The 27993-nt window shown below is 36.8% G+C and overlaps 1 protein-coding gene across 2 annotated transcripts in view; it reads left to right on the top strand.

The window, feature by feature from the left end:
* Positions 1 to 17447, top strand: part of LOC141898318 (telomerase protein component 1-like) — a 46767-nt gene extending 29320 nt beyond the window's left edge. For both annotated transcript variants that reach the window (XM_074784163.1, XM_074784162.1), the window contains exons 28-55: positions 56 to 188; positions 459 to 639; positions 911 to 1020; positions 1546 to 1637; positions 2215 to 2329; positions 2418 to 2517; positions 2883 to 3048; positions 3374 to 3469; positions 3561 to 3685; positions 4276 to 4425; positions 4957 to 5071; positions 5403 to 5522; positions 6063 to 6315; positions 6869 to 6999; positions 7907 to 8064; positions 8571 to 8688; positions 9440 to 9547; positions 9638 to 9745; positions 10336 to 10474; positions 11014 to 11180; positions 11677 to 11894; positions 11978 to 12059; positions 12818 to 12960; positions 13174 to 13344; positions 13457 to 13568; positions 14065 to 14250; positions 14583 to 14684; positions 15195 to 17447. In XM_074784163.1, coding sequence (XP_074640264.1) covers positions 56 to 188; positions 459 to 639; positions 911 to 1020; positions 1546 to 1637; positions 2215 to 2329; positions 2418 to 2517; positions 2883 to 3048; positions 3374 to 3469; positions 3561 to 3685; positions 4276 to 4425; positions 4957 to 5071; positions 5403 to 5522; positions 6063 to 6315; positions 6869 to 6999; positions 7907 to 8064; positions 8571 to 8688; positions 9440 to 9547; positions 9638 to 9745; positions 10336 to 10474; positions 11014 to 11180; positions 11677 to 11894; positions 11978 to 12059; positions 12818 to 12960; positions 13174 to 13344; positions 13457 to 13568; positions 14065 to 14250; positions 14583 to 14684; positions 15195 to 15359 — 3864 coding nt within the window. In that variant the 3' untranslated portion in view covers positions 15360 to 17447. The remainder of the gene's footprint in view (positions 1 to 55; positions 189 to 458; positions 640 to 910; positions 1021 to 1545; positions 1638 to 2214; positions 2330 to 2417; positions 2518 to 2882; positions 3049 to 3373; positions 3470 to 3560; positions 3686 to 4275; positions 4426 to 4956; positions 5072 to 5402; positions 5523 to 6062; positions 6316 to 6868; positions 7000 to 7906; positions 8065 to 8570; positions 8689 to 9439; positions 9548 to 9637; positions 9746 to 10335; positions 10475 to 11013; positions 11181 to 11676; positions 11895 to 11977; positions 12060 to 12817; positions 12961 to 13173; positions 13345 to 13456; positions 13569 to 14064; positions 14251 to 14582; positions 14685 to 15194) is intronic.
* Positions 17448 to 27993: the final 10546 nt, after the last annotated feature.

Genomic DNA, 27993 nt, shown 5'->3' with positions numbered 1-27993 from the left:
AAAACACGTACATTGAAAGAATGCAGTGATGATGTAATTGTTTGATATTTCACAGATCGGTGAAAAGCTGAAATCGATGCCTCAAACTGTTCACAGCCTGCTTCAAGATATTCTCGCCAGATTGGAATCAGATCATGGGAAGGTCCTCATTGCAACTGCATTATCATTATTGGCCTGTGTCCGAGATGGTAAGCGTGTGTGCATTGACTGTTTGAATAAGCGAACTTATTTGCAGAATATTTGATCTATGATTGTTGGTTTTCGATTAAACGATCGGTCGTATTTTTGATGTCAATGTACTCACATTTTTATTGTAAACTATACCCTAAAAGGAATGACAATAGTCAGTTCTGAGATCAAGATATTTCAGATGCATTCATATTATTAATTGTGGTCTGTTGAGTGCATTGGTTGGAGTACTTGAGAGATTGACGGATTGATAATGATTTTTGATTCAGGTTTGTTAGATGAAGAACTTTACGCGACGCTGAGCTACGGTTTACAACTGAAGAGTTCATCAGCCACCGTACAAGCTGTAATCAATATGAAACTGAGCGCTGACGAACTTGTTCCTCCAGCTAAATATGCCGGTTTATTGCGGTCTATACGTACGTTCCTACGAGAAACTACTGCGAACATGTAAGTTCATACCGGTCGTCACTGACTGATGATATTAATGCTGAGATAGATTCAAGAGTTATTTTCCATCCATATTTTGAAATACAGTCTCGAATTGTGGTTCCCTTAAGAAAATACTTCAAATAAGAAAAAGAAACATCAACACATCGAGGTTGAGAAAGAAAAATGAAAAATTGATTTGCAGCTGTAGAATTGAAATTTGAATTCAAATTGTGGAAAATGTTAGTTGATGCTGCAAAATTATTTACTGATTTAAATGATGTGTATTTAGGGATGGACCAATTACGCTTGCTCATAATGATATCATTGAAGCTGTACATCATCGTTATTTGAGAGGGTTTTCGTCTGGACGGGAATTACACTTACACGCCATTCTCGCAGGTACGCACTGGAACTTGTCTTTTTCTTTTAAGATAAGCCTCATCCGACTTTATGTGGAAAGCAAGTTCGAGACTTCTCATGATCGTCAGCAAAGGAGCATCAGTCAAACTCATCTTTAGAAATTGTCTGTTGAATGATATCATCAATGAATTAAGCATAGCTACCGGTATTCAAAATGCATACCTCCTATCCAGTAATTTTCAAAGCTATTTTAAGTCTTTCAGTGCATCTACGCCATAGTGCGGTGTATTAATTGGTGACTGACTTTGCTAGTACACCACATCATAGTGGTGTGCCTATAATTCAATGTACTGGGGTGGAATTTTTGAATATTTTCAAATTATCTCCAGCACTTGAGGGTATTTTTCGTGAGCACTGGAAGGGTTAACCATGGTAACCACGTGCTCAGCTTCATTTTACATTATAAGAAGCACCTTTTTTGTAAGCATTCATTTTTGAGCTGAAGCATTCATTGATTGTATTTGTATTGAAATGATTGTATTTGTATTGAAATTTATTTATAAGGATATTTCTATCAGCAAGCCTGTCAGTGGAATATGGATGTACCTTGGTGCGGAAAAAACATACGGGCGTTCAAAGAACTACCGTACCATTTGGTAATTATTCTTCGATCAGCACTTCGATCAGTCACCCACTTTCATAATAAGTATTTAACTCTTCAATCTATTTTATTGGTTCTCAGGCTTCTGTTATGTGACCCTTATATTCTTACTGTCTGTCTGTGTTTCTGTCGTTCAGTGACTTAGCTTTGTTAATAGTGGGTCGATCTTGATGTAACTTGGATACAATGTTATGATGGGGGTCTACTTGTGTGCAGTGCAAAGAATGGGCCCAGTGCACCACCTAGCGACAGAACTTGACATTAAAACTTGTTTTTCGGCGGCATTACCTTGAAGAAGGCCTCATAACTGAGAAATGGGTTGAAATTCAAAAAATTGTATTGACAAAATTTAACTATTGGCCCTGCATATAACATATCAATAATGCAAGGGGAACTAACGCATGGGAATTCAGAGAGAAATTCGAGCCTGAGCCAGAGAACCATTGTCCCCTGTGGCTTGTTCCATTATCAACTTAGTTTATCTTCAATCGATTGAATTTATATCCTTTTCGTCAAATTGGGCCTTTGATCCCTTCACCGGTATTTGCATTGTTTTTTCTCCGATTTTCAAGGCGTGTTGTGGCGATTATAAAACTCTGGGAGAAACTCTTTGCGATCTCATTTTCATCTGTAGAAAATGCCAGTACGGAAAAATAACCAAGTTGCTCGACGATTTTCAAGTTCCAGGTGCCTAAATCAGTTTGTAATAAAACATCTGTGTCATCACTATCATTGTATTAATACTCAACCTATGAATAAATATGGTTTGTTTTAGAAATCAAAGGTACTGGTCGGGAAAGACTGAAATTTCTGAACAGTCAACGAATCGTTGAATACAGAGAATTCCTTAAAAAAAATCAGCACATTTTCATAAGGTATGTGATAAGACTTAATGGCTACCTGGTACCATAAAATGATTTATGCGCAATGAAATGTAGAATGGGGCATTTATCGTAAATCATCTTAAGCTTCGTAGATGTGACTTGGTCTGTGCGTATTCTTCAGACCGAGTTGAAATGATGGTAGCGAGAAAGTTATCAGTTCGAATGTCTTCAAAATGAGTGCTTGAAGCTATGTTTTGATATCCATGCCTGTATTTAAAAGAGGTCGCTTCAAAAATGTTGATACAGCATTCAAATATATCAGTGGGTTGTTCTGGTTGGGCATGGTTTTAGTCAAGAATGGCCATCATTGGAAGTACAGAAAGAGAATGCAAATTAAACATCTTTATGAATTTCAGATTTCCAAATTTGGTAACGCAGCAGGCGGCTAATGACGTACCCGGCAGTGCTCCGTATGTTGATGGACAAATGGCGACGAAAAGCAGAAGTCAATCAATGATGTTCTGGCAAAACCAATCGATGCAAAAATCGCAATGCTCCATGACAATACCTGGCTTTAATACGGTAATATTTCTTTCATTTCCAACATGCTTTCAGCAGCCTATTATATCCGTGATTTAGGCTTTTAAGCATTTCAAAGGCTAAGGCCGTGAATATTTGAAGGCTCGCTGGTTAATTTATAAGCAGAAGAATACTTGTGCTCTCCTCAATATCATACTAAAATAAGATTGAAGTCAATGTCGAACTTTCTCGACACTTAATTATTCTAGCAATTCCGATCTCCAGGTGCCGGTTGCACATTTGAGACTTCCGTCACAGCCTTAGAGGTGCAATACCTATCCATTTCCAGTATTCATCAGTCATTACCATGACAATGACTTTCTTTTAGCCTGTGACCTGCGTGGCGATGTCACCCGACAACCAAAGCTTTGTTTGCGGAACGAAGAACAATATTGTGAAAATGTTTGATATTGATACCGGCAAGGTTAGTGTTCTGCGATTCCAATGATTTTATTGGTCTATTCATATGTAATGCTATTTAATGTTACAGGAGTTTATTGCTGATTTATTTACAGGAACTGAGAATATTCATTGGCCATTCTGACGCGATAACATCGATATGTTTTGCTGGATCGGACAGGTTGTGTACAGCTTCTGCCGATAACACACTGAGCTTATGGAATGTAAATGATGGCCACAGGTCAGTGTTTCACTTTAAGCCCACTTGGGACTTTATGATTGTGGTGGGTTTCAAGGTCATTGGTTTTTGTATATGGTTGCCAGGGGGCGTTATATATTGAAATTGTTAGATTGTTGAGCATTTGAAACGACTTCCCAAGTGGGCATGGTGTCCCTGGACCCCTAGTTTGAATAAGTGCGTTTGAGATAAGAAAGACTAAGGACCTAGTCATGGATCTAGCAAATGTCATTGATCTAGGGGTGGCCCATAAGGTTATCTGTTATTCAGAATCCCTAAGGACCTATTTTTAATCGCATAATGGGTTAAGATTTTACTTGTGAACATAGACTTTTTTTACCTCCTGGTCAGATTAAAAAGTTGTGCATAGGCATTCAGTTTCCATGGTTAACTTTAAAAAAAAAACCATTTCTATTGAGAGTCTACTGCATTAGTTTAGAAATTTACCATTCTAGCATTCTTTCATAATACTCCCACTACCAATAGCTTGATTATGGGTTTTACCTTGGCAGTTTCAAGTTTTGTAGCAAAGCCTGGTTTACTGTGCATCGTTTGCAAATGCCCTTCATCAGAATTTACGCTTGTTTTCGTAGAATCGCGATAATGAAAGGACACAATCGTGAAGTGAGGTCTTGCGCTTGTAATAGATCCGGAGAACTAATCGCGTCTGCTAGCTGGGATTGTAAAGTCAAAATCTGGTCCGGGAAAGATGGTAAACTTATGACAAGCTACATCACTGATTAGTAAGTACAGCTTATATATGTTTCCCCTGTAAAATCGTTTCTTAGAAGATACGGTAATAGTGATAGTATAATAGTTAATTTTCTATAATAAGTTTACTAGAAAATTGTCACAAAAATATATCACAGGGATTCTAAGCAATAGCTCACTGTAATGTCATTTTGTGACGAATGTGAGTTTATTGAAAATTTGTGTACACAATTTAATGGAAATGAAATTCAAATGTTAGAAAAAAGATTCTAAGCAATAATTTAGATAATACCCAGTACTGAACTTGGAAATAGGGCTATTCTGCTCTGGCCCAAGTTTCACGGAAAGGTTAACGTATTTCTCGAATCAATTTAGTTTCTTCGTTAATTCAGTTAATGCTCAATCGAATAAGGAGTTAATTCTTTTTGTAAAACTGCACCAAATAGTAAATAACGCTAGTCGATTTATAACACTAACACCACTGTTTCTGCACTTCGCAGAAATTTAGATCTAACTTTTTCACCTCCATTATTATGTATTTCCCTTTTCTTTCGAAATTTCAGCCGACCTGTGAACTGTGTGGCCTTCCATCCTCAGCAGGATGAAATAATCACTGGTGGCTGGGATGCAACCATCAAAATCTGGAATATTTTCGAAAAGAGAAATAATCGAAAAGCAGTAAGTTTGTGGGTCTAGGAGTGCGGTGATTTATAGATAAATTTCAATTTTCTCAATTATTTTGTCAATAATGACCCCTTGCGATAAGCTATCCTTCCTGGTGTGCCTCTGACAGAAGGACTTACTTTAAGCCTTTCATATCCATAAATTCATCTTCAGGATCAATCATTTGGGTTCATATTTGGTAGTTCTCATTTGAAACTGATACAATTTGTGAAGATTTTTAATTTCATCTGAAGAGAAATCCGATGTTGTACGGTTGGCTAGCGCACACAGTAGTAATGCAGGAGGGTATTTGCTAACCAAAATATTTTTCAAAACTTCGATCTAGATTCTGCGGGGTCACATGACGTCGGTACGTCACGTGTCTTATTCACCTGATGGAATTCACATTGCTTCAGCAGCTCTTGACGGCGAGGTGAAACTCTGGTCAGCGACCAATGGTTCGCAGGTAAGAAGAAAAAAACATAATTTCATGTCATATAAGAACGAGATTTTTTGGAGAATTTTGTTTTGTGTGCAATATTTGACTTCATTCAGAGCTGCCAACTTTACTATTCTTGATTTTCAGTATTTCATTTAAAATGAGAAATACTGATTTTATTTGTTAACGTACAGAAATATGAACGATGTTACTGAGGGTCTTACTGTTGATTACTGGATAATTACTGTTAATTACTGCCTGAACTTTCATATTTCAATGAAATGTTGCAGAAAAGAATTCAATTTGTTACTGATAGCACTTTTCAGAGATTGGCGGCCGTGTATATTCGAACAAGTTTGACTAAACTTGATTTAACTAAGATTCTCTACTTTGCGCAAAAAGTGAGATTTCTCATGGCATTTCAAAGATATGAACAGTTTTTAACAAGCCTTAAGTGTCACCTTTGAAAGGGATAAAAGTTTTTCCTGTAAAAGTGAAGAAAATGAAGATCTCTGTAAAAGTGAAGAAAAAATATTTGACATCGTATTTGATTTCCGTACAATCTAGATTGCGACGATATCGGGACACGCATTGGCAATCAATTCACTTACATTCTCGAACACCGGCAGGGAATTAGTAACCGTCAGCGATGACCAAAAAGTGAAAGTCTGGTCGGGAAATCTTGGTGTATTGATGAACACATTGCAAGCGAAAGATCGCGAAGATTTTGGTCCGGCAGCTTGTGTGAAACTCGCGAATAATGGCGAGGCGATGGCAGTTGGTTATCACGAAGGTTTTGTACAGGCTTGGTCCATTGAAGGTAAATACCTATTGCTATGTTGGTACTATTTTCGTGTGGGGATGACTGTATTCCTTTTCAAAGGTGCCACATTTATCTAGGGCTGATCCAGGAATTTTGAATAGGTTGCCGTCTAAAGATCTGAGGCCTAGTTGTGTACATGTACTTGCACATGAATGTGAGCGCCATCGATGTAATGTCCTTAAAGGGGTTTTGGGGCTAACAAGAAAATTTTGAAAAAGGGATCATTTTCTGAGCATCTAGAGTGAGTCTAGAACAAAATGACCGGCAATGATTTGCCACTGTATGTGTAACTTTCTTAAGCCAGGGGCCAGTTGCTCAAAAGTTGGTTAAATATAACTGGAAAATAGATACCATAGTAACAATGAACTTTATGTCACTATCCACTGGTTAGATCTCACCTACTTTGAGCAACTGAGCCCGGGTTTTGAAAATATTTTCTTGGCAAAAATAGGGGACTTAGGCCCCCTTGGATTCGCCACTGTTTATATCAACTGTTAGTTTTTCCCCACAATAAATAGTTTATTTTGTATGTCTTTTCCTATGCATTTAGATCTAAACAACTGTGACCTGATGTTTGAGTCGAAGATTCACGAATCGAGAGTGAATTGTATTTCGATTCACAAATACGAGCTTCACGCTAGATATTGCATGTTCTCGGGTGGTGACGATGGTTGGATTAACGTGAGTACCGTTACCTGAAAACACTTGCGCTGGTTTATTACATGTGTTATAATGATATATGTTATGGTAATAAATGTGTTATATATAACCTTATTTTACCGCTAACATATAGACCAGTTCAAACTTAATGGGTATACCAGTGTTCTCTACAACAGGTTTAAGATGGGCAGCCTCCGCTTTCATTTTTACATCTTACCCCTTTTGCTAATCATCCATTCCTTATAGAATATCTGTTGCCCCTACCAGAGTGGATGTCAATATTCTATCAATGCTGATGATTCCTTCAAAATATATTTTAGCTAATGTGAAAAATAGAAGATTACACCAAAATTAAGCTTGATTTCCTGTATTTTTGGGGGATCGAAAGCCTTGCTTCTTCAGTAGCAACGATGTCTTACACTTAACAATGAATGCAGCCCCTTTAAAATTCTAGCATATGAAGAACACCGTATACTGGTGTAACTGAATTGCCTGATAGTTGAGGGCTAAACCGAGGGTTTAATTTAAACCTTGCCCATAAAACTAACTGGTGGTGCCTGGTGAAGCAAAGATTATTCGGACCAGGACCCGGTTTCCCAGTCAGCCGTTAAGGTTGACTTAAGTTTTATTACTGTTAGCTCATTATCATTGCTTTGACAGTCTTCTCCAGGTCAAATCTTAACAAAGAACTATAGAACTTGATCCTGTGCTTAAGGTGTACCTCCTTTATCGAGGTGTATTACAACATCAGGCTACTTACTGTCCATGAGTGTCTTTCTAGATGAATTTATAATTACATTGTTGTCACATTTAGATACATTTAATATCAATACCCATGATCCAGTTCTAACGTTTTCGATGAAGATTTCACTGTAGGGTCAGAAATAACATCGGAAACCAACTGATTATAACTTAGAGTTAATTGTAGGTGATGCAACTATCGAACACGAATGAAACAATCTGCAAAAGAAGGGACCATGATAAGGCAGTCACTTGTATGTATGTCGATGATATTTATGTAATCACTGGTTCTGATGACTGTACGGCTATTGTCTACATACAGTCAGGCTTTGATGAGCTGTTCAGGTGAGTACTTATTTACTCTAATATTTTCTCTAATTTATCAATTAACCTGTTGACTTGCGAAAGCTAGAAATTTTGTCCGAAGTAATGAGTAACATAACCAAAAGACTGTCGGGAAAACTTCTTATGTAGCAATACCCGGAATTCTAACAATTACTAGGTATCAGTTTGGTTGCAATCTTTGCTTAGTTACTTAGGATCCAAATGTTAATGATCCAATTCTTACCGGTATCTTTGCTGGAATATGACCCCGGAATATGAACTTTTTGGAATGAATATGAGGTATTGATAAGGGGATGAATACAGTCACGAGTGAAATCAATGCCGCAAGATAACCCGGTAATAGCAAATCTTGAAATTTCAATTTGATCTACTCTTAATAGTCCGTGGACATGTCAGCTGGCAGTCCAGTATATTTACGTATAACTGTGACTTATTGTTTTAAGATTTGGATTGATGAAGTTGTTTTTTTGATTATCGTAGTTAGTACTGACGGTTTTTCATTGTAGTGACTCTGATGAGGTCGCACTGAATTTATCTGTGACCCTGAGAGGTCATGAAGGTCGTATTACCGGTATCAGCATGTCGTCTGATGGTTCATCTATTGTCACATCAAGCAGAGATATGGTAAGTACATGTACATAAACGTTCATGGGGTGCATAAACAAGCAGGGGTGGATCCAGCCTCAGTTCTTAAGTCCTACTAAGTTTAGTATCACGGCTCCATGGAGGAGAGTGTGATGTTCGCCCCCGGATGATTTAGAACTTTTACGGCCTTTGGATGCAATTTGAGCATTTTTGGGGACATCAATTGAATTCTCCAAGTTCTCTAAATAAGGGGATCCTACTATATTTGAGCTTTGTTCATCCACAAGTATCATTCACGCAGTTGCAGCAGTAGGCTGGACAGTGACATTGTATGCCAATGACAAAATGAAAATCAGTTAAATATGCCTGAAAAATCGAAAATAGTACGTTGCATGTTATTGGAACAGTTGTTATGTAAAGATATTAGTTTGAATATTCAAAATGGATCACATTCAAAAGTATTGTTCTGTTACTAATATATTTAAAGAATTCTAGTTACCATATGACCAAGATGGTCTAGGCCTATTCAGTTTATTAATTTGTGAGACTTTCTTTTCTGCGATATTTTGCTTCCTTTTGGGAGTACATAATTCATTGAGGTCTTACCGGTTCTGTGATGATTCGAACGATTGCCAGTCTTCTTTTTCTCAAGTTGAATCAGAGAAGATCGCCTGCATTTTGTGAAATTTCGTGAATTTGAACATTGTTATTATAACATAATTTTGACTAACTTGGCCTACGTATTACATCTTTTATTTTTCTATTTCAATTTTTTCTCAAATTTTTATAGTCATTGAAAATTTGGAATATCGCGACTGGGTGCCTTCAGAATACAATCGACTCTTGCCATTCTGATTGGATCAACAGTTGCGCCTGTTCTGACGATGCTGATTTTGTGGTTTGTATCAAACGGAATGATTCTCAAATTCTTTCACCCAATGCGATTGATCTATACTAAACATTAAGTTGTAATTTTTTGCACTTGTAGGCGACTGGCTCCAATGATTTCACCATTAAAGTCTGGGATTTGAAGAACCAGAAGGAAAAAGTGAAAATGGTCGGACACATGTCCGCTATCAACTCTGTAGCTTATAAGGTCAGTCTAGTTGTCCTGATACCTATCATACCTGTAATACCGTGTAATGACTGGAATTTTGAGTTATGAATGCTTCATCTTACATACATCATGAATATTGTATGTGTATACATCATGTGTATAGCTGAACTATGATTCGGTATACTTGTCTGGCATTTATTTTTTGAGAGACTGGATCTAACCTGTAGTTTTAACTTAATGCTTAAACCCAGGGCCCAGTTGCATAGTCATGGCTTAGATCTGAGACCAGTCTAAGACCATCTTAGTTCCATAACTAATCTAACAACTTAAAGACAGTTTTTAGATTTAAGACCAGTTTTGGACTCGGTTGTAAATGAACTAGTTTGAACTCTAAATTCAAACCTTGAACCGGCAACTGTGGGGTTTACTCAGTCGAGTAATAGCTAACGCAACTCCAAGGTTTTAACCATACCTTATGGCACCTAAGCAAAACAAAAAACATCAAAATTCAGATTATTCACCAATGGTAATTATCTCAACAATTATAAATTCTTGATTGCCGGTCGCTCTGTAAAACTTTGTTCCATGTCATACTATATTATGTGAAGTGAATGTTTTACACATTTCAGCACGGTTGCGTTGTATCGGGATGCTTCGACGGTTCGGTTAAGATATGGTCACATAAAGGAACAGCTATTACGACGCTGTATGGACACACGCAGAGAGTCAACGGATGCGATATGCACGTCAAACTTGACCAAAAACCAGGTAGACATTTATACTATCTAACTTGTACGTCGAAGCTCTGCCGCCATAGAGGTCTTGCACGTGATATCAGAGTTTGTAGCTCTGACGTCCTAAAATGTCACGAGGGAGTGGATTTTGCATGATATTTTACGGGAAGTCAGAGCTGGAACACGACACTAGAAAGATGTCTTTTTTTAAAGTCTGAGGAATAAATTGAATTCAAAGGATTTTTTTGGTATTGAAGGGGGGATTAGAGCAGTATTTGAACCCCGGGCCAGCATATTGCTAGTGCAACATCTTCCCACTTTATTTATATCCCTAATTTTAATGATATGTATACTGTCGTAGTAGAGTCGTAAATCTAGCCGGTGTAGTTCGTTTATAGCAGTATGGTTATAGCCTGTTTGTTAAAATAAAGGATTCTTATATAACAGAATCACGTTGATTGAGTAGTTAGTTTTAAAAAACGAATTGCCACAGATTGATATCAGTTATCAATTGTACGTATATTCGAATGATTCGCATTCTCGTGTATTTCATATGAATTTCCATTCCTTCAGACGTTCGCGATGATCGAAACGAGTTGTGGGGTAATATCGTCGAAAGTTTCGAATGGGAAGAAAAGCATAAAAAAGTGAAAACGGAAAAATCGCAATCGAAAGTGGAAACGGTCATCGTTGCTACGTGTTCCGATGACGGCACAGTTAAATTGTGGAAGCCTCTGCAGGTATGATGAATTTTGATTTTCATAGTGATGTAAATTTCTTTTTCAGCCTATGTTTTTTGAAAAAAAAATTCACAGATTAGCAACAATTCAAATTCTCCTCAATGAAATTAGGAATCTGTACATCATATGGGTCTTGCGGTGGTGGCAGTTGTCATAACATGACATATTATCTAAGTGCATTTTTGGCAAGTGGGTCATCGAAGGAATGATATCTGAATATTGTTTAAAATGTGGCAATATAGAGGGTTGTGGATATTGTGGATACAGTCAATATTGCACTAAAAGTAACCAAAAAGCAAAGGCTGATTTATTGAAGAATTTTTGAATTAGAAGCAGTTGTTTTGCACTTACAATATTCTTGCTTTTAAGTAGCGATATAGGCCATGTAACCAAGAGGTTATATTGGATACTCCAAGTCTAGCATTAAAAAACCCTCGCATTCGCTAAAGCTGGAATTACTTGAACCCGGTTTATGTGAATGGGACTTTTATTTCAGCCAAATGAATTGTCTTGTATGAATGGACACTCTGATCGAGTCATGGCAGTTGCTACTAATCGGTCCGGTAAAGTTGTGACCAGTTCCCTCGACAGGACCGTGCGAATTTGGACCCCTGATCTGAAATCTGGAGCCAGTGACATATCGGTACACAATTCGGCAGTTTCGAGTATTGCCAAATCATTCGATTATGGACAATATGTTATCAGCGGGAGTCGGTGAGCTGATCAATTCTTAATTCAAAAAATAACTTATGTCGCACTTTCTTAGAGTTTGTTATCTGATTTCATTCATTATAAAGGGATGGTCAACTGAAGGTTCATACCGAAGCTGTGACGAGTCCAACAGGATTGATGACATTCGATGTTAAATGTACCCTACAGGTGTGTATATGTACATGTCATGTATTACTCAAGCCTTAATTAACCCTTTCGCTGCATAAATGGTCGAATCGTGGTCCCCAGGTAAATAAATTAAAGCACTTTGAATTAAAACAAAGCCATTTATTTTTTATTGAGCCTTATTTATCATGATGTTTCCTCGATGAGAGTAGCTAGAAATATTATTTCAAAATTCCGACCACCATTGGAATGCGATAGCATAGCACATGCAATGAGCCCATGACCTGGCGCCAACCAGCTGGCCAACCACCCGAAACAACTAGCGAAAGTTTTGCCATCTTTCAGAAGAAATCAGAACTGAGTTGTCCGGTTTGCGTACATAAGGATGTGCGATGACTAGTGCTATACAATACTTATTGATGAGCTGAGCTCGTCATACACACATCAAATGTCGACTTTCATGTAGAGCCCAGCTCGTCATATGCAGCAAAAAGCCCTTTAAACCCTTTTTAGATTCAGTTCTTCATTCTGGGTATAAATCATTCGCATTGTAGCTACTGTAGTAACGTATACCTATCCTGGTTATAATGATATTGCTTTTTCTCGTAGCCTGATTTGATGCTTGTACTGCTACTTAACCATGCGGTTGTTGCATGAAACAATGAAAAAAAATTAACATTCAAGCAAAAGATTTTGGTTGTTGATTTACTTGTGCTTAGTTATCTATAAATGAAACTCTCACCAGATTTCTGGTAAATTGTCATAATAACAAACAAGGTTATACCGTACTTCAAATTTAGGCTCACAGTAAAGTCATCACTGGAATTAGCTTCGTTGACCCGATGAGCATGCGTAAACCGGATAACAAATTCATAACGTCATCACTTGAAGAGGATGGAAATTCTCTGAAGTTTTGGGCTTTGAAAAACGATGGAAAAATCAGGTATACCATTTGCCTTTCATTTAACAGGGTTGAATTTAAAGCTGTTCCCAGCCCTCAGTTTGTCCAGTCTTTCATGAAAAAAATGAAATGAAAATAATACCCCGGTATAGAGCTTCACATACTTGATAGCTTGATTGAAAGCTATCTAACTTCAGTTCGTTCTTTTCTGAAATTCTTTCCTGATTAGAAGTAACTTTTCTACATTACTTTCAGCAAAACTTCATCCCAAATCGAGCCATCTGGTCCCATAACATTTATCGTCTCCAATATGTACTCGGAGAGTAAAAGGAAAGTGCAAATTCTCTACATTGGATATCTCACTGGACTTGTACAGGCGTGGGACCTGCAGCGAAATGAACTGATTTTGTCTGAAGAGTTCTTCAAGTAAGTACATTTGATACATATATATTGTGGCAGTGGGGGCCAATTACCAGAGGATCTGCATTTTGCTAAAGATAGTTTCTGTGCGTTTTCTTATTCTCGTCGGAAATTTCAGGAAGCGTGGGACACAAGTCACTAAAATCTACGCGTTAGAATATGGTTTTGTCGTGACATCAGTCAGTTTGCTTATGTACTGTAAATTTAAGCCGAACTGGACTGTCAGAAAGGTATGTATGCATGGTAATATGGTTACAAACGCAGCGTTAAATTGCTAAATCCAGATTTAGTTTATTTTCAATGCGGCAGTCAAGTTTTGACCCGTAACATTGGAGCTGGATCCAGATTTCTCTATATTTGATATCTGAATGATGGTCATTCTTGTGAAGGAGCCAAATCTAATTCTACAGGTGACTAATATACATTCCAACTTAAAGAATACTCACCAAAAATCGGCAGTAGAGTCTTGGCCAGTCGATTCGGATTTGATTTCTAGGAATAAATAGAGCATGGATATAATTGACAATAATGTGCAGATGTTTTTATTGTCAATTAATTCGGTATTCTCAATTAAATACATGCAAATCGCATTGTAAGTGGGGTGATTCCTCTCGTTAAACTCTTGCTTATTGGCTTTTCTTTTACCGCAAACTTACTTTAGTCCTCCCTGATTCAGAAATCATCTTAGTTTTGCAGCATATCTCACTTCTTGCTTTCTCCTGATAGGGTCATGCGCTGTCGGAGTACATAAAAGCCACTGTGAATATCGGTGCTTTGAAAGACCAAGCAAACTTCATCACCGCAGTCACCGCAGCTGATGAACATCCTACACAATTACTGATCGGAGATACGCGTGGATGCGTCACGACTGTGACCTCCTCGGAGAATTTGAAAATCCTCAAATCGGTGAAGGTAATTTATCCCTGGGAACATTTCTATAGACTGGTCTATAGATGATGAAACTGGTGCCTGACCATTTACAAATGTATAATGCATTTGCTACAAGGGCTGCAAGGGAAATGTTCATGAAATATTCATAGCTTAACAATCAAAGGCAGATCTTGAAAAAATCTATCCAGAGTTTGTAGGAAGAGCCTATGCACCAGAAAAATGGGCAAGCACCATTTTTTGAAAATAAGATACAGGCAAAGTCATTCAAGGCGAGGTCAAAAACCCTAGTATGATTGTAGCTTGTAAGTTAAGGCATCCGTAGAGTGATAATTGATTGTATTTTTTTGGTGCAGGCACACTCAGCTGAAGTGACTGGAATTGTTATCAACATGGATACTATATTAACGTCATCTCGTGACAAAACTATCAAAGTTTGGACCTTCAATTGGAAGCAGGTATATATATATATATGTATACACAAATTTATGTTATGTTCTGAGAATCTTGATATGACAAAATGTTACTTTTGAATTTTTTAAATTTTGTTTGAGGTCTTGATAATGAGATTCAACTGTGGTCTAAGAGCAAACTTGTAGTTATAATTGAAAAGAAAAACCAATGTTGAATTAGCTTTTAGCTTACTGAGTTGACCCCAAGGTTTCAGTTAAAACTGGGCTTAAAAGAAAGTAGTTCATCCATAGGTTTATACTGTATTCTTATTACTAAAAATTCTATTTGTACACTATACGGCCTGTATATCTTGATAGAATCAGACCCACTTGAAATTTGGAATAGTTCAATCTGTATTTTGATCTGATTTTTATACTTGTGGTTCGCATACATAACATCATGTGAAAAAAGACTGCTCGTTACTCAAATCAACTTCATTACTCCTTGATTATCCAGATTAAGTGGACTGCTGTATTATGAACGAAATTGAATGCAAACCTTCTGCAAATTTTCAGGTTGGTGTTTATTTTACGGCGGCTGTTCCGACAAGCGTGATTCACTACGACGTTATGATGACTCCTACGGCTTTGATTTACGGCGACGAACTCGGAGCTTTAAACTGCATCGCGTGGCTGAAAAGCATGAACCAACTAAAGCAATCGTGCAACGAAAAATTGTAGTCCGTTTAAACCATAAGAGAGACCTTTCATAAGCTTACGTTTATGGATACGAATTTTGTGGTGTTAGATTTCAATCAATAATCCTAATGCACTATTCGTAATATGCCTATGAAAGCAACTTAACATTGATATTATTATTTTGATGATAATATCATTAATCCAACTTTTCTCAAGTACCGTACTCAGACATTTTTGGACGAACAAATTGTTTTACTTGGTAAACTCTATACAAATCATTGAGATATCCCACTTTCATTACGTTTTCAAAAGTTAATGAATATTTTGGATCTTGGAATATGTATAACGGTCACAAGTTCTGGAAACATAGAGAAACTGTTTAAATTTTTACGGTTACGAACTGTATATGAAAGCATATCCGCTTGTGTATGGAAGGTCTCTAATAATGTTACGTGTACTGTCAGAGCAAAGTTTTTAGATGAATTTAAAATCCATCTATTCTAATCTAGAAACTTTGGTGTCTTACTTTCGAGAGAATGCCTCAATTCATCGTTTATTTCCAGGGTTTAGTTTCATAAAAACTTTTAACTGAAAATTTTTGTTTAATTGCCAAGTGATTATTTCAAATTGTTAATGAGGACAACAATTCAAACTAAACCGATTTAAACTTTAAACTTTTTCATGAAACTGAACCCAGAGAGGCTGAATACTTGGAATTAATTTCAAAACCCTAATCATCTGAGAATTCAGCCTCTCATCCTGGTTGAAGGTTTTGCTACCATCATCAAAAATGTAAAATTTTCGATAGTAACTGATTCAAAATTTTCTTGTTACTGATTACCTTAATGTGTCTTCTGAAATTGAAAACATCTGAATGTAAAACAAAATCCACCTCCAACAAAGTAAATGCCTTAATTGAATCAAAATTGATACATTTTCTTTGAAAAAATCTCAAAGAACACTATTTTTTCAATCATTTTATATAAGGGGGGGGGGCAGTTTAATGGTGGCACTCCTAGATAAAGCCCAGGGTTTGAGTTTTTCTATTCATTTATTTTCGAGAGATTCCACAAATGAAACTGAGAAATTTTCAAGCCTTTTCTGAGATTACGAATTCGACGCCTATCTGTTTTTTAAACTGACCCCTGAAGTTTTTCGACAGAAGATCATGTAGTGCAATGGAACCACATTAGAATGCACTTTAGGGGACTAGAATATGTTATAGTTCCTTGTATTCACTATCGTGCATTGATTTAGAAGTTTATATTATGTTTGTTATGTCCTTATATCGCGCATGTCATGTTGCTATTTCAAGGTTCTATTTTAGGCCTATATGAATGACCTGAAGTCTAAATTTAGCTGCCTATTTATTTTCTTTAAAAAATCTAGTTTATTCACTATAGTTTTCATATTGATTCGTTGTTATCGTTGTTGTAGCTTTATTGTGATACATTAGTTAGTACGGTGAGATGCTATCTTCTTCATTTAGAGAAGCCACAATGTCTTGCCGTGCTCCCTCAGGTCCCGGGGCTGAATTTGTAGACTGGGCAATGAATTAAACTTCCTGAACTTTTCAAATCTATCATCAATCGAGTAAACCCGCAATTGAATTGAAGGTTACAACTTGAATTGAGATGACTTCCTCCTGGCCATGATCAGGTGAAATGAACATTATATTTTTTTGCAGATAAGCGCAAGTTGGGTGGTTGGTTGACTTGATGAAATTTTTATTTGAATCTTCCATCCAGCCTGAACCTACTAGTAATTGAATATTGGTTTCCAATAAGAAGAAATATGTCGAAATGTCATATGTCTATGATTTATCACCATGGATTACATCACTTATCCCAGTATAGCCGCTTGCAGTTGTAGCCCTGCTACGATCGGTTTCTCCTCAGCCAGTCGTTATCGGTCGCACCGTAACTTCATAAACTCGCGCCTTCATATACCCAGTCTTTGAAACACCCCATTCCCGGGTACCGTAAAATAGAATGCGTAGTTGCGTTTTTTGATGAAGTGAAATTATGAGATTTGATTTATTTATAAATGGCAGATTGTTAATGTAATGTATAGGTTATCGACAACTCATTTTCAGAAAAAAATGCTCACGTATAGATCTATATATGCAAATATACGTATATATGAATATAATATATATCCAATGATTTCGCTAGTCGTTGTCTATTTGTCTCTTTATTCTATATTCGGCGGCATAGAGCTACGGAAAATATAGATGGAAAAATCTAGCAGCATGTGCATTGCATTGATAGTGAATTCTATCCCTAGCGATTGTTGTTTGAGTTGGTAGTGTGTGCAGCCTGAATTTCACCTTGGTCGATACTTCATCGCCGTTCTTCCAATCATTTTATCGTTTGTATTTAGGACCAAATTTATATTGTATAACCACCTTCTAAAGCTGTCAGGACGTCACGCTAATCATGGTTATTGTATTTAGGAGATGATTGTGGGTTGACGCTTGTTTTGATTCACGATGCTTGTACGTATAGGTATTTCGATGGGGCATCATCAAATCATGGGTTCTAAAATTGAATGATTTGGAAGAGAGAAAGCATGGTTCCACCCGTCATCATAGGAAAACCTGAAAGGAACGGCTTGATTCAAGTACACGCAGTTGTTCAACTAAAATGTATCTTATTTTGAGAATTTCGGTGTCTTGTGTGAGGAAAGCCTTAGGGAGTCGTTGGGTGCACGGTGTTCCTTTTAAGAATGCCACCAATCAATATTCATTATTTACTCGAACTGCTTCGTTCTGGGTTTTTTCCTAGACATACGGTAAACTTACGTATATATATACACATATCGAAGACCAGGGAAAAATCTTGCAGTCACGATGGATTCGATTGAAAACATAAACAGTGTCCTCAAATATACATTAGCGATTTCCAATAATCGTGCCGTCCGAGAGAAACTAGCTTATCATTTTCATATACATGTATTTACTACACACAAATGTTTGCGGTCGAATTAGAAATAATTAGATCGTGCCTCCTAAGCATTTTGAACCGAGGTATAGTTCTTGACAAAAATCTCACCGAAAACAGAAAAATGCTCTGCTTATCAGACCAACAAATTGGGCTCTGAAATACGAACCGGCCAGGCAGTAGATGAAAAAATTCAAGGCATGGTTCGAGTGTTTCAATAAAACGAACATGCCGAAAGTTGAAGGAGAACGAATGGATACGTTTATAAGCGATGCTTGATAGGGTAATGTTGTACTGATGAACACGATATTAACGGATAACAGTAAACGAGTCAGGTTGTCGTAACGCGAATCGTCATTTTTGGCCGTTTTGTTCATTTGTATCGCCGCTGCGCGAGATCGATTCAGTTGTACGATTATAATCGTATTACACGCGGTTATGACTAGAAAAGGCAGTATCGAATAGGTGGCTGCAGATACCCATACTCGGTATTTGGTGGAGTATGTTCGCCAAGCAGCTGTTGGAGCACGACATTCATATTCACCCCGGACTAGTATCAAACTGACGTTTCCCGCAAATATGGTAGAATTTACGCCGCCGACTAATATAGAGACTACAAAAAAGATGTACATCGCTCGTCGTACAGTCCAGATAGTTTTGGCTTTCGTCGGTTGTACTACGCATATGCATCTCTCAATCGTCAACAGGACAATAATCCACGACGAAATTTGTTCGGTAAACCTATTCAAAAATGTCAGCGAAATACACGCCGCGTTTGACGCTGCTCGTATGTCGGGAGGAAACTGTTGCGGCCAATTGACAACGCGCAGGAATTTCTTCACGAGTAACTCCAGATTTATGTCGAGCAAATCAAAGAACGCTAAGAACATCATTAGAATACCGGTCGAAGAATTGCGATAGAATTTCGAAGTCGATAGAACGACAAGAGCCGAAACGTTGCCGATATTGCCCAGTATGACGATAGGTAACGCGCCGTATTTGATGACGAAGAAGTAATCTTTATAGTAGGTGAATAAGACGGAAACTTGTGTTCCGTTTGACGATGTCATCAGACTGGAATACGGAGATTACCATTGACGTATTTGGAATGAGTCTGAAACTTTATCATTGGTTGAGAACGCGCAGACTTTTATTACTATCAATACGATTATCATAAAAACTATCATCCTAAAAATCAACGCCGTAATTTCCAATCGATGAGAGTGAATATTGATAATTCTTCTCGAGAAATGATCTAGCATTTCATTTTTTCCCTAATTTTTCTTCCAAACAAAACGAAATACCCGTATATATTACAACTTATTGTATATAATACAATTTACAGATTAATGATGGAATATGCAATGCAGTGCAATACATTACAATGCAATGACGAAACCAAGATGAAATGCGCGTCTGGGGCCTGATGACTATACCGGGTAATTGTGCGGTGGACGGTCTCAATGACTTCGAAAATAGAATTTTGATAAGAATAAATTATTTTTGTTAGTATTTCCCCTGTCCAAGCAGATCATCGCCAAAAGTCACTAAAAGCCTAAAGCTCCTATACTTAACGGATTTCTACCAAATTTTTGTTAAATCATGTTCTACTCCGGCCTCCTGCACCTCCATTCTTATCAGTGAATAAAGCAAACCGTAACGGTGACATGCCCTTTAGTTGTCAGCGTGTCATAGAATGTTAGATTCTGTTCGAAATATTTTTCTCGATTGATTAATTATATTTAGGTAATCGAATTCTGGAGTTTTCTTTAATGAAATAAAGAATTTCCAAAATTTTTGTATTACATATATGAAGATCTTTTCTTCGCATTATAACGTCAGTTCGTAGTATTCGGTGCTGAATATGATCTCTTAACATATGAGAGGTTTGGTAGATTTTCTAACATATGTAATAGCCAATTCGCCAACGTGCGTATTCACCAATTCTTCGTATACAGATCACGACATCGGAAATGGCTTCAGCAACTTCTAAGTTTGATCTACAGAATCGTCAAAAAACTTATCTAGAGGGTCAACATGATACATGCATCTTCTGAGTATGTTTCGTAGCGTAAGAGAACTATGAACTCGTATTAACTGTCTGTCACTTTAAAAAAAACGATTTACATCGACAATACAGATTTTCGGATGTGAATATGTATCAGATTATTTCGATCAAAAATAATTGCGAGTAAATGGTGCAGATATGCAGTAAATATGGTTGCATAATGCTTACGTGCTTGCCACAGCTCGCTTTGCTGAACGCTGTTTTCGGCTCGTGTGCGGTCTGCGCTAGATGCGTACGTAAAATTCGCTCGTGTGCGGGGGCCTTAAGGTTCGAGATACGTTTCCATTCCAACTAATACCAAACCACTGTTTTGGGTATGAATCCGATATACACGTCAATAATTGGAGTTAACTTTTATTGAATGGTCACAGTGCTTGTTAGAACTATGTCGTATCGAAGTCATTTGTAAGGTCTTACTGTGGATGAGAAAATATATCATTATTATCATATAATACATTGACGTAGTTGTACCATATATAGCTTCGAACAATTTTTTTCAGTTCTACTTATCATTTCCAAAGGTCTGCATATTAATGATGCTGCTATGCAGAAAACCCCTTATCGCTGCTTTGCGGCTATATTTATATATATCGAGACTTACAAAGGGATCTTTCCATCAAGCTCTCAGGCATTTTTCCTTATTCATATTTTTCCATAATTTCCATAATCATAAATGATATTGAACAATTAACAATAAATGATGAATCCCTATTTCGGTGATGATTAATATTAGTCCGTCAGCAAAAATAGGACGAAATGTATTGAGGTAAGACAATATCGCACAAACTCCAATTTTATGGTACATTGATTATATGTTCTTACCTGAGTCCATATACGATATTTATGTGATTTGCATTTCTTTGTGACAATGTGAAAAATGCGTTTCCATGGCAACAGATTCCCGATTTCTTCGGTAGATAAAACGTGAGTCCTAGTTATCACGATGAAAATGTCTTCTGATATGCGCTGTCCAAATATGGTATTTTGAAATCAATTCAAGGTCAATGTCAAATCAAATTTCAAAGTCAAATTCAAACTAAGCAAAGAAATTTTAATGTATGTAACGCAAATTCTTATTTTAAACGTATTATTCAAGTATGAAAGTACAAGACATCAATTACAAATAATCATGTTAGATATATATAGGCCTACGTCATTTATGAAAACATAATTTCTTAGACTTTTTTAATAGCTTGGCTTGCGGGTAGACCTATTGAAATATCATTTCGGAGGAGGGAATTAAAATTTAAAAAAAATTCTCTTAGAGGGATAAGATAACTTTTTGAAGGAAGAGGGAACTGTCGATAGGGCAATATACATATGTCCAAACAAATGATTCTTGGAAAGTTCGAATTCTACACACTGCGATCAAAAAAGAACCTCTCATTTTTCAATTTTTTTCATCATTCAAGCCAGGGTTCTCATTCGTCGGAGGTGAAAAACATTTTTTTGCTCATTTTTTCACTGAATTCGTGTCACTGAATTTCACTGGAAAAAAATTATTTTCATTTGACTTTTCTTCAGTTTTCGGAGGCAAAATAAATGTATAGGTTTTATGGCTTAAAAACTTTCCCTTGTTGTCAAAATCATCAAATTAACTCTCTGGATTGCGCAGGACTCGATAAATCATTCATTGATAAAACATATTTGACAATTTACCGAGATGTTGCCGCACACACCGTCTCCTTAACTTAAACGTACAATATAGGTCTAAACTATTTATATGTATAAATCTACAAATGATATATTAGGTAAATACAGATTCAAAAACTGAATGATTGAAGTAGATTTGGAAGTTACATCGAAATTTGAAGTAGCATACATGTAAACGCTTAATAATAATGAACATTTAAGAATTCTTAGTTAATGCTAAACAAAGCTTCGTTCCCTTTTGTGTTTTTTTTAAATCTCCTTTGCGTTTCTCCCAATTTAGAAATATCAAATGAAGCAAATGCCAGGCGTTTACGAACCACGGAACTTTATCCGATTCAAAGAATGTCTCGGTTTCCTTGTCCGGATACACATATCGCGGACCATGCTAATGGCTTTATTGAATATTGAAAATATACGTTTAGTTTTAGGCATATGTACAACGGTGTCCTAATGGTGACATAAATCTATCTTTATTTCTCATTCTCCGTCTAAATTACTGGTGCCATATCAATCAACTGCCGGTATGGTGGAAAGATAACAAGAAAACTAACTTGATAATATAATGATATGAAATACGATATAAAACGCCAAAATTTATTGATGACGTAGTGCACATTGACTCACATAGTACGCTTTAACACAGTTATCAATAAACACATAAAACTATTATTGCAACGGAAGATTTTTTCTCTCTGGACATAGTCGTCAACATAGGCCTATCATTGATGTAAGGTGAGTCTACTCCTAGAATCACCGGTTAAACGATGTGAGAGGAACCGAAACATTGGTAGAAATCATTCGAAAATGAATGGTAACGGTGACTATACGCAGGGACAGGACTAAACTGAAATTTATCTAGCCCGAACTAACTTTTTCTATAAGATAGCTAATTCCGATGCAAATGAAAAATAATATCGACTTCTGAAGAAAAAACCTACATACCCAATGCACTTTCCATCAAGCAAATCGATTAATCTTTTAAAATGCACCGTCATCGAATAGAGATTTTGCAATATTGCGATATGATCGATTGAGATTATGATAAATATCAGCGCGTTTTCAACCAATTAACAAATGAGTGTCATCACTTCTCAAGCAGTAATTCTCAGATAACCTGTATTTCAGTCTGATTCTGATGTCATCCTTTAACGGAACACAATCCTTCTACTACAAATTCTTCAGAAATTATTTCTTTGCCATCAAATACGGCGCGTTACCTATCATCATACTGGGCAATATCGGCAACGTTTCGGCGCTTGTCGTTCTATCGACTTCGAAATTCTATCGCAATTCCTCGACCGGTATTCTAATGATGTTCTTAGCTTTCTTCGATTTGCTCGACATAAATCTAGAGTTACTGGTGAAGAAATTCCTGCGCGTTGTTAATTGGCCGCAACAGTTTCCTCCCGACATACGAGCTGCGTCAAACGCGTCGTGTATTTCGCTGACATTTTTTACTAGATTCGCCGAACAAACCTCGTCGTGGATTATTGTCCTATTGACGATTGAGAGATGTATATGCGTAGTACAACCGACGAAAGCCAAAACTATCTGGACAGTACGTCGAGCGATGTACTTCTTTTCGGCAGTCTCTATATTTGTCGGTGTCATCAACTCCGTCACTTTAGCTGGAAGCGTCGGCTTGATACTAGTCCGGGATAGATATGAATGTCGTGCTCCAACAGAGGCTTGGCGAATATACACTACTGAATATCAAGTATGGATATTTGCGGCTGCGTATTCCATACTGCCTTTTTTTATTATATCCGCGTGTAATACGATCATAATCGTACAACTGAACCGATCTCGCGCAGCGGCGAAACAAATGCACAAAACAGCCAAAAATGACGATTCGCGTTACGATAACCTGACTCGTTTACTCCTTTGCGTTAATTTCGTCTTCATCAGTACAACATTACCCTATCAAGCATCGCTCATAAACGTAAACGTTAGTTCTCCTTCAACTTTCGGAATTTTCGTTTTATTGAAGCACTCGAACCATGCCTTAAATTTTTTCATTTATTGTCTGGCCGGTTCGTATTTCAGAGCACAATTTGTTGGCCTGATTAAGAGGGCGTTTTACTGTTTTCTATGAATATAATCTGCCTCAGTTGGTCATCATCCCAAATGCTGATTGGCGAGCATTCTCGGTCTGAATGTGATTTATTGGAAATCAACAACTCAAATTCTATTAGGTTTTATTGCCAATAATCAAACTCAATGATGGAGGCAGTTAATTTTTTGGATCGCCGATATCATGAGATGAACCTTTTTGAGTATTGATTGTCACATCCAATAATATATGCAACGACTTAGGAGAACAACTCAGCAACATTATGCCAACTATACGTGAATTATTTACTATAAAACTGAACCTCAAAAACAAAGATTTCTACAGTAAATGAATATTCAATCGTTAATATTCAATATTCAATTCAATGGTGACCGTATACGAAAACCAATGATCTTGTAACTCACACCAGGTATCAATTAAATAGCGTCTTCAAAATTTCGCTTAATGTGTAAAAACTGCTGATTTCGGTGAACGACAATGGCCGCCAGTCGGCCATCTTGACTCTGATCGGGCCATCTTTGGCTGAAGACATGTCTAAGATACATGTATTAATCGAAATAACTGGATTCCGTCTTCGGACGGATGAACGGACTGCAAAATGAAAAGAAACATTGGATGAAGAAAGCTGTTTGAATAAATCAGAATAAATTGAATAGATAATTTGCGATGAAACCAGTGATTTTTGTAAAAGGTTCGGCGATGATTCGAGTTTATCGCGTCTCTTCATTAAAGCGATAATTTAGTTGAAAACCAAAAATTCAAAGATTTTTAACATCTAAAAATGTTTAAAATATCTAGGTAATCGAGGAATTTTGCACTTTATTTGTGACGCATCTATCTACTTCTTTGATTTATATACAGAGGATATTGGTGTGCCGCGACCAATTTCACGTAGGTCGGTCTCCCCAGTTAATTCATCGAGCTGATGATATTTTTCTCCCTGCTGATTGTGGCTATTCCTAGTGTAAATATACGTACATTGACATGGCAAAGCACAGAACAATATAATAAATACAGCTGCAAAGCAGCGATAACAGGTTTTCTGCATAGCTTCGCCCTTCATATACGAACTGAAGGGCATGATACGAACTGATGTGGTATCTAAGCACATGAGAGGTTTGGTGGATTTGAAGATAATCATTGATCTGTAGTCTGTATAGCTTTTGTTGTTTATAGCCTGAGTGTTGTTAAGTCAATAAATGGTCAGATTCAGATTCAGATTCAATTCTTATTGTTCACAATTCACGATTCGCATTGAACAAAACATACATTAATAATACATAAATACAGATGACGGAATAACAGCGTGGGGAGTTCACATCTCTATTATACATGTTTAAAACTCAATTTGAGCATATTCGAATAAATCTAGAAATATTTATCAGATTTCTTTGATTTTTTGTACAGAAAAGGGAGTTCATATTTTCAAAATTTGGAGTTGACCAAAATCTTCTCTTCTAGGGATTAGTTTTTTGCGTTGTATCTGGAAAAAACTACATTCTAATATAGTGTGACGCTCGTCCCCCAAAACACTGAGGTTACAATTTGTACAAAGTCGTTCTTCTCGAGGTATTCTGAGTCGCCTGCCTGATTCTATGGGTAAATAAAGGTTGCTACATTTATATCTACAGAGGGAAATGCGGTAGGATGTGGGTAACGAGAGGATGTAATTTTCAGGCTCAAGCGTATTGAAAGTCGGTTTAATATGACGATAAGTCAACGCTTTAAATGATGCTGTACAGTCTGCGTGCCATTTCTGGATAAATTGAACAGTAAGTCGTAGCTTTACAGATTCATAGATACACTGGACGTTAGGAAAATTTCGCTCTAACCAGAAATTAGCCATTTCACACTCTTGGAGTATATTTTGGATAGAGGATAACCATTTGAAATTGATATTTTGTGACGTGCTTAAATCATATTGGATGGAATACGTTTTACTAGAGAGTGTTTCTCTGTTTTTTGATACGAGGTTTGCCCAGAATTTTACCATCCTACTTTTAATGTCAATTTCAAGAGGAATTCGACCGAGTTCTCCGTACACCATAAAATTGGGTGTCGACTTATTCAGTCTAAGGACGTACTTACAGAATAATAGATGAACATTTTCAATGATATTTAGATTTTCGTAGCCCCATATTTCACAAGCGTTAAGCAAAATCGGCTTAACCATACTATTAAATAAGTGGAGACTGACATCGATGCTTAATCGTAACTGTTGACACTTTCTAAGTATTGCATACATAGATATAATAGCGCTATCGCGCAATGCCTTTCGGCATTTAGTAAAAGAACCATTATAGTTAAACACAATACCAAGGTACATAAAGTCATCTACGATTTCTATATCATCTTTACCAAGGTGAAACTTTAGATTTTTGTCTGGCGTGGTTTTCTTTTCTGGAAGATAATAATTTTGGTTTTGTCACTATTAATAGCTAGATTCCATATTTTACAGTACTCAATTAAGGAATCTAGAGCAAGTTGTAGACCTTCTGCAGATTCTGATACAATTACAGCGTCGTGTGCGTAAAGTAGGATAAAAAAAGTTTCAGCCAATTGCTTCAGAAAGTTTTCAGTTCAATCTACCGAATCATCGAACAGACTTATTTAAAGGGTAAAATGTTTTATAATACATGAATATAGTGTGAGTATGCCATGTTGATCGTAGCGTGGGATGACTATGATCTCGTGTAATCTCGTTGAGTTTTTACACCCACAACACAGATTCTATTTCATTTCAGATACGAAAATATTTCAAATTACGAAAATATTTTTACGGCCAGCAGTGCCGGTCATCATTGGATTTGGATTCCATTGAAATATAGATTTGCTTTCCACTCAAAAAAAAAATTAGAAACCGCCGTTTTGGGTTTGAATCCGATACACGTCGATTCAAGTTGATAGACTCATAGGGCCTCTTGGTATCGAAAGTAATTTTAGGGTCTTATTGTGCTATGAAAAATTCAACAACGTAGGTGTCTGAACATCCTTTTGGATATACAGCCTTTATGGCTCCGTTCAGGCTCCTGCCACCTCATTGTTTGTAATTTACTATTGTTATTATTAATCTTGTACATATTGATGGTGACAAATAAACTACTATACTATACTATACTAACTATACCCGTCATATCAGGTTCGAAACCCCGACAATAAACAATTTTTGATTTCTATCTATAATTTCCAAGGGTTTGCATATGTATGATGCTGCTAGGCAGAAAACCCGTTATCGCTACTTAAAAGCTGTATTTGAAGCTTACATTCCCTGTGTGTTGTTCTCCTATATATGCGTTTCTATCATTTTAGAAATATTAAATGAAGCGAAGAAACCTAAAAATCGAACCACGTAACTTTTTAGGGTCGTGAGGTCGGGCTCTGGACTATCGACACAGACATTCGAAATTCCAAATAAAAAATGTCTCGTTTTCCTAGTCCGGATATACATATCGCCATCATGGTAATCGTTTAATGGTATATTGAATATTGAATTAGTTAAAGAAATTTAATTTAGTTTTAGACATCTCATATGTATACGACGGTGTCCTGGTGGTGACATAAATTCATATTTCTCATTTTTCGCCTTACATTTCTGGCGCCATATTAATCAACAGCCGGTTCTAAATTCTTTTTTCGTATCTAGTCGACTTGGTCGGAACTAATAACCGAATGCGCTTTATTTCTGAACTATTTCCGGAATATAGTTCCGACTAACTGCAATTCGGTTTCACTTAGTTCGACTATAGTCGACTCACTCAGATAACCGGAGTTGGTCCAGTATGGTGGGCAGATAAAAAGAAAACTAACTTGATAATTTGATACGTCAAATAATGTAATATTGCATAATATATAGACATTATACAACAGCACCAGTATATTCATCTTTGATGCCGATTCCAATACCAGAAAATTTATTTTTTGACGCCTTATAAAACGTTA

The sequence above is a fragment of the Tubulanus polymorphus genome, chromosome 2 (genome assembly GCF_964204645.1).
Source record: "Tubulanus polymorphus chromosome 2, tnTubPoly1.2, whole genome shotgun sequence".
In the NCBI taxonomy this organism is placed as follows: domain Eukaryota; kingdom Metazoa; phylum Nemertea; class Palaeonemertea; order Tubulaniformes; family Tubulanidae; genus Tubulanus; species Tubulanus polymorphus.
Note: the sequence above shows the minus strand (reverse complement) of the source record. Positions and strands in the feature narration are given on the sequence as shown.